Below are 7,140 nucleotides of genomic sequence, written 5' to 3' on the forward strand. Positions count from 1 at the left end.
TCCTAACTCTAGTTAACATGGCCCTGCTGATACTAGGCAATTCCCACAGGTAGGTATTCACTTGCTCATGTTATGAGGTATCCACATTTTTTTCCATCCAGCACATCCATTAGCAGACAGAGCCTCCATGTGGATGATTATTCAGTGGATAGGGCTTCATTATTTAGCACTCTAATGGCTGCTGCTTACTCACACAATAATTCTCTGTTGCCAGGTTGCAGGAATGTATAACATTGATGCAGTACAAGCAATGGCCTTTGATGGCTGTTATCATGACAATGAGGCTGACATTGATATGACCACCTTTGCGGTCCACTCTGAAGACAGCTCAGCCCGGGGACGGACAGCCAGCATCCCCAACCTAGATGCAACCCGCATAAAAAGGAAGAGATCCTTGAAAGGAAATGTGGGCAGGATTATTTTGCAGAACAATCACATCATTGACACATATTCCAGGATTATATTTCCCACTGTGTATATTTTATTCAACTTTTTTTACTGGGGTTTGTATGTATGAAAGGAAAACACTATAATCTATGCACTATTTTGCATGTAAGGATCGCAGAATCTGTGTTTTTTAAAAAACCAACAGCAATAGAAGAAATGTTTAAAAGTTTCTGAAATTGAGTCAGACATCGGTCAAGGGGATGTTGGTTTGGTGACAGAAAAATTATGAATTAAAAACCCAAATATTTCTGGCTTCTTCATGCTTTGTAAGCTTTACTTCTGAATGTTAAGAAGATTTTTAATTGGCCCACTCAGTGCTTCACTGTGGTAGCCTTCCTTGGGCTACTTCCACAGTTGCATAGGAATTTGCATATCAAGGGACCTTGCACCACACTGCTAAATAGTTTACAGCTCCAGTAAAAGGGACTTAAACGTATTATCCAGTCTAGCATGCTGTAACCATTCCTCTCTATTCAGCCTCTCTGCTCATTCCCTATTTGTGACCCAGGCAAGTATGATGCAGTCAGCATGAGAATTCTTCTCCAAATGTCTCCTCTCTGTCTTCGCTTCCTGCATTCCTGTTGTGCTGGTCAGTTTGCTATATACCTCAGTAGCCTTTGTGCTTGGATGGCAGTTTGGTGGAAGGGGATGATGGATGAGCAGTGAACTGGGGACCAGCCACAGGCAGGAAGTGAGCTGGATGGAGTTCTGCGCATTGTACATCATTAAGGCCTCACACAACCTGAGGCTGTCTCTGACTTCCGTGCAGCCACTAGTGTTTTGGAGTGACCTTAGATCATCATTCCTTGAAATGTTGACAGTATTTTAATAGCTAGGGGCAGTCTTGGCTGGATGAATGGGCTGGTACAAGGAGCAGACCTGTCAACTATACTTCTTTACAAGATATGTCACTCATTTTGAACCCCATCTAATTCAGCCTCACACAAACTCGCTGTTACCTTCCTGCTTCCATAAATTATTCAGATCGGAACTCTTAAGGCTGGTATTTTAGAAAACTTTATAAAGGGAAAAGGGAAAAAAATCCCCACTTGTTACAAGATTCTGGCTCTTCTATTTTTTATTGTACACATCAGTTTGGGTTTTTATCTCACATCTTGGTCTTGGAGGTTGAAAGTTCTGGTGAGGAGAAGCTTTGAAGGCTGCTTAGTACTATGATTCTGATCTTAGTCAAGGTACTGAAGATCACGGAGAGTGAGAAACTACAACGTAGAGGAAATTAAAGGAAAAAGTTATGCAGAAGCAGAGCCACATTCTCTCAACCTGTCAATCCCCAGAAGGAATCCTGCATCGATTTCCCTTTAGTTCAGGCAATGGGGAGTCAAACGTAGGGAACCAAGGCAAAAAGAAGCTCAGCAACAGCAAAAAAGAATCAAGTAATTATGGAATTACTTGTGTGACTTGTCCAAATTAGTAGCACTCTCCATAGGAATTATTTGTCTCTCATTAATAAAATGAATTCCATGTGGAGATGTGTGTTGGTAGAAAATGTCAAAAGCTAAATGCCTGCCACTGCTGGGTTAAAATAAAGGAAATGGAAATAAAGTTGAAAGCATGAATCATTTTCTGGCATATATGATTTCACTGCTGTGATACTATTTGTTCATAGAATGATGATGTTTGCTACTCTGCAAAAAGCATTGTCAAGATCCCAAATATGGATTTGGAAAAGTTGGCGAATCACTGCACACAGGGAGATTGAAATCCATGGAGTGAGTGGGATTTTTGGCAACCACTTTACTGTCAAACAAATTATCAGTGCTAATATTGTTTGATACTGGTCCAGGGAATCCTGTCACAGAAAGCAGAACTGTGCATTTGGAATGACAGTGTTGGGAAAGTAAATCCAAAGGACACAGAGATCGTACAACAAAGCCTTGGTATTAGCACATGAGGCCTCAGGATGAGCAGATTTATGTTGTATAAAAAAAGTTAATACAGCATCCTTATTGTGCCACCATTTCCACCCACAGATTACCCACTCTACCCTACACATATGCTCCAGTTTGTCTGAGAAGGTCCCATCCAATTGTTCCAGTTGTGCTCTCTCAAATTTTTAACCCTATGAATTACTGTAAAAACATCACAATACAAATTGTTGTTTGCTGTATTGGAACAAATATTTTCCCAGTATCTGAAGGGTACACAGCTACCAGTTTAAATAATACCACTGGAACTTCTTGGTTGTAATTAGGTAATTCCTATTCTAAAATTCTTACTGAATAGTTGATAGCAAAAGTTCCATAATACTGAATGCGCAACTCCTAAAACAGCCTGGCAAATGGGAGAGAAAGTGGAGATGTTTACAAAGGGAGAGGAAAAAAGTTCTCTGTATTTCCTTTCATAGCACAATTTCTTTAGTCTTCTGATGCACTAGGCTAGTTTAATTTGTTCTGAAAGCTGCCCGTTCCAATTAGAAAGCAATTGTTTTGCTTGGTGGAAGAAACAGGTATTTACATTGATACAGAAAGTAAATACAAAAGTAGCCATTGGTAAAGTGCTTTCAACAGGAAAAGCACAATGTAAATGCTAAGTTAAAATGCCCAAACAAAGATATGCCATTTGCTCAGACAGTCTACACACGTTGCATACATTGGCTGGGAAGCTTATAATTTTTTGACAATGCAATGGGAGATGATGCTGAACATATTGTAGTAAATTTTCAAAGGGCTGCAGAAAGACTTTGTTCACAAACCCATTACATGTATGATTAATAAATAATTACAATCAGCACTTATATACCATATTTCATCTTCACAGAGCTCTCCAAACATCAAGTTACTAATCTTTACAGAACCCTTTTGAAGTAAGTATCTTCCAGATCGAGAAAGTGACAGACATTTCTTAGTACAGTCAGTTTCTTTAGTGTTGACACACTATTTGAGGGAACTCTTATGGTTATTTGCAAACATTCAGGTAAACCAGGTTTTATCCACAAGTTCATTCAATGAAAGTTAAAATGTCACAAATACTTATGCAAATATGCAGCTGTATGGGGGCTTGTACACCACCATTTATGTCGGTATAACTTATGTCGCTCAGGGGTGTGAATAAGCTGCGCCCTTGAGTGATGTAAGTTACACCGACTTAAGTGCTGGTGTGGACAGTGCTATGTCAGCAGGAGAGCCTCTCATGGAGGTGGGAGCTCTCTCATCGGCATAGCGTCTACAGCAGCACAGCGCTTCTTGTGTAGACTAGCTTGAGTTTTCACTCCAGAAGCATTCACACAGTGATTCTGAAAACCCTTTGTGGGTTTGGGAATTAACCAATCAAGGAGCAGAAATAACACCATGTGATGACTTAGGTCACAGTGACCAATCACACTGTAGGATCTGGGCCCCATATTTTTAGCATATGTTGATACATCAATCAGTATGAAGAAATCAGACATCCTTTATCGCAGGAGCGGGTGGGTGAGATTCTGTGGCCTGCATTGTGCAGGAGGTCGGACTAGATGATCATAATGGTCCTTTCTGACCTTAGTATCTGTGAATTTATGAATTGTTGATGTAAGCTTCAATACCACAAACCTCAAAGTCTGGAGAGTGACTCTGATCTTTAAAGACTGATAACAAGAGACAGTGGTACATTTATATATGCATATAATTTGCATGGAGAGGTATGCAGTAGCTCATCTCAAGTGGTCTGTTTTTCAAAGAGCTCAAAATAAACACCATTGCAGGTACCCAGATATCTTTGGAGTGATAACATGGAATTTATACATTTAAATAAATTTTGCTAATTATGCTGAATGCTGGGTGAGGTCATGGGTTATATTAATATGTGAACCCAGGAGCAAGACAAATTAAGGAATTTGAGGGTTTTTTTTTAAATTCACAGCCAAATGAGAGGGGGAAAGAGGCTTAATGGAGAGATTTAATTTTCGCTCTTTAATCCTTATGAAATAAATATCTTATCCGTTTAGATTTGTCCATTGAAAAGTTTTTCCCCTACCTAACCAGTCTGAATGTGCTCTGCACTAATCAGCAGCCCATGATCATCTGTAGTTTTCAAAACTGGGTTTATTTTTTTTTAAATTGGTCACCTGGTGACAAACTGGCACAACAGGACCAAATGGCACAAAATGCAAATTTGTCCTTTCACCCCAATTATTATTATTATTTAATGTATTATAGTTTACTATTTTATTTAGTCAGCATCCAGGAGTTTGCTAATAGAATTTTTTTAAAAGGGCCAAAATTAGTTGTAGTTTATGGAGTTATAAGTTTTTGTAATATGGACACCTATAGATTCGAAAAATGATTCAGACTACTTGTGGTTGTATTTAAACTGTTAATTTAAAGGTCAAAAGGCTCTATTATTCCGCATTACCAATTCCCCAAACCACCTAGTTAACATCTCTTATTCATCTTTGTTATTTCTTTCTTGTATATATCTGTCTTATGATGAAGTCCCTTAGTTCATTTTTTTTGCTGATTATACTATTTTGTATGTGGTAGGTATTTCATTACTATGAGCTATAAATGGACGGCGACAGAAGTTTAGCAAGATCCAGTTAATATTTTCTGGCATTCCCCTTAATGTAAATAAAACTATATTACTAGCTCTTTTACTAAATGTACATAATTATTTCTAGGATGATTATTATATTTAAAATGATTCTGAATGTTTATCCAAGATGATAGATTATTATTAGAATGGTTCAAATCTCAGTTTTGGAAATATAGAGGAATGTAGCTAAATTTTAAAATTTATATTGATTCTGTACAGGAAACCCCACAAAATGAATCAAAATTGAGCTTTTGATCTTGTTTAATGTATTAGACCAATTAATAACTAGTTCCAGTGTGGTTTATTATCTGTTGTGAATTATTATAATGTAGTTTCCAGATTGGTTTGGTCAAAGAATGAGGAACCATTTCACTGACAGATTTTTTTTTCTATAATGGTGGCTGTAAGAATCTTCTCAGGGGGTTGGAATAAATCATGGTGAGATGTATTAGGCCATGTATAGATTGGGAAAACAAACCATGGTTGAAATTGTGTTATTTTCCCATGAGGCTAGATCACAACCAGTGAACATGTGCAAAAAGGCGTTAACCTGTGTCTACAGTAGGGGCTAAGATATAGTTATTTTATTACCTAACATCGTTAGGTTTGGTTGATATCATGTTAACTCTTTTAGCAATCTTTTATCAAATCAAGGCTTTAGTGGACAGAGGTGGTCGAAGATGCGTGGTAAAATGTATTTGCCCTATGAATGTCGCCTCCAGTTAGTATTATATGGGGTAAATATATGTGGAGGTGCTATCCAGGTGATAAAATGCAGAACCATGGGATACATTTTAGAATGCCTTGGTTTTACAGCCTGATATCTCCTGAGCCTTCAGGGCTCTGGGATGGGAGTTTTGTTACATTCAGAATGGGAAATTTCCTCCCCTTTCCGGTGCGACCTAGACTCCCTTCTAGCCAGGGAATGGCATGAGAAATTAGTCTATAAAATCCTGACATTTTAGATAGAAAAGCTGTTTTCTGTTTACTTGTAAAAAGAAAAGGAGTCCTTGTTGCACCTTAGAGACTAACCAATTTATTTGAGCATAAGCTTTCGTGAGCTACAGCTCACTTCATCGGATGCATACTGTGGAAAGTGTAGAAGATCTTTTTATACACACAAAGCATGAAAAAATACCTCCCCCCACCCCACTCTCCTGCTGATGGGGTGGGGGGAGGTATTTTTTCATGCTTTGTGTGTATAAAAAGATCTTCTACACTTTCCACAACATGCATCCGATGAAGTGAGCTGTAGCTCACGAAAGCTTATGCTCAAATAAATTGGTTAGTCTCTAAGGTGCCCCAAGGACTCCTTTTCTTTTTGCGAATACAGACTAACACGGCTGTTACTCTGAAACCTGTTTATTTGTAGACACTCAGAAAATGTTTTATTTCTCTTTCTCACACACACACCTTGTTCAAATGGACTCATAGTAACTAAGGCCTCAAATCAGCAAATATTTAAGCACATTCTTAATTTTAAGCCTGTGCTTAAATCCATCTATATTTAGCAAAGCACTTGAGTACATGCCTGTACAAAACAGCTTCCAGCATGGGGCCTAAGTCTTAACAGGAGGAGGGATACAAAGCTCGGTTCTGAAACATTTTAAAAACTCTCTAAACCAGTTCTGGAACAGTTTGTCTGTACCATATACAGAATAAATAAAGCTGTGCTGTAAAGTTTTTGGCTCCAATCCTGCAAATATTTATGCACATGCTTTGCTTGAAGCTCAAGAGTTGTCCCCTTGGAGAGAAAGTGTAATGCTTGCATGCTTTGAAGTTAAGCACACAAGTGTTTGCAGGCTTGAGACTACAATTATCCTTGGGCTGATTTGCATAACTCACTGTTGGCTTCACTGCTTGCTGTGTTGGCAGTGATCCTGATTTTACTGAGATGTTTGTGATGTGTGGTGGTGTTTTTCTCAAAACTCCAGTTCCGGAAAGGATGTGATCATGTGACCACCTTCGCTTAAAAACAGAGAGGCTGTTTCTAGCCCTCGTGTCTGCAGAAAAGATTAATCATGTGAACTGTAAAACGCCTCGACGCCAGAGAGGCAAATAAAGAGATCACACTTGTTTTTAAAAACGGCATGATGGGGGGAGGGGACGGGACCTGACATGATTTTTGAACAGGCGGGGCTGCCCTGAGGTGCTCGACAGTAA

General features: G+C 38.7%; 1 protein-coding gene across 4 annotated transcripts in view; it reads left to right on the forward strand.

Annotated features, from left to right (window-relative positions):
• Positions 1-4,144, forward strand: part of GABRR3 (gamma-aminobutyric acid type A receptor subunit rho3) — a 99,590-nt gene extending 95,446 nt beyond the window's left edge. For all 4 annotated transcript variants that reach the window (XM_048869771.2, XM_048869789.2, XM_048869799.2 and 1 more), the window contains one exon: positions 215-4,144. In XM_048869771.2, coding sequence (XP_048725728.1) covers positions 215-517 — 303 coding nt within the window. In that variant the 3' untranslated portion in view covers positions 518-4,144. The remainder of the gene's footprint in view (positions 1-214) is intronic.
• Positions 4,145-7,140: the final 2,996 nt, after the last annotated feature.

This window comes from Caretta caretta, chromosome 1 (genome assembly GCF_965140235.1).
Source record: "Caretta caretta isolate rCarCar2 chromosome 1, rCarCar1.hap1, whole genome shotgun sequence".
NCBI classification, from domain to species: Eukaryota; Metazoa; Chordata; order Testudines; family Cheloniidae; genus Caretta; species Caretta caretta.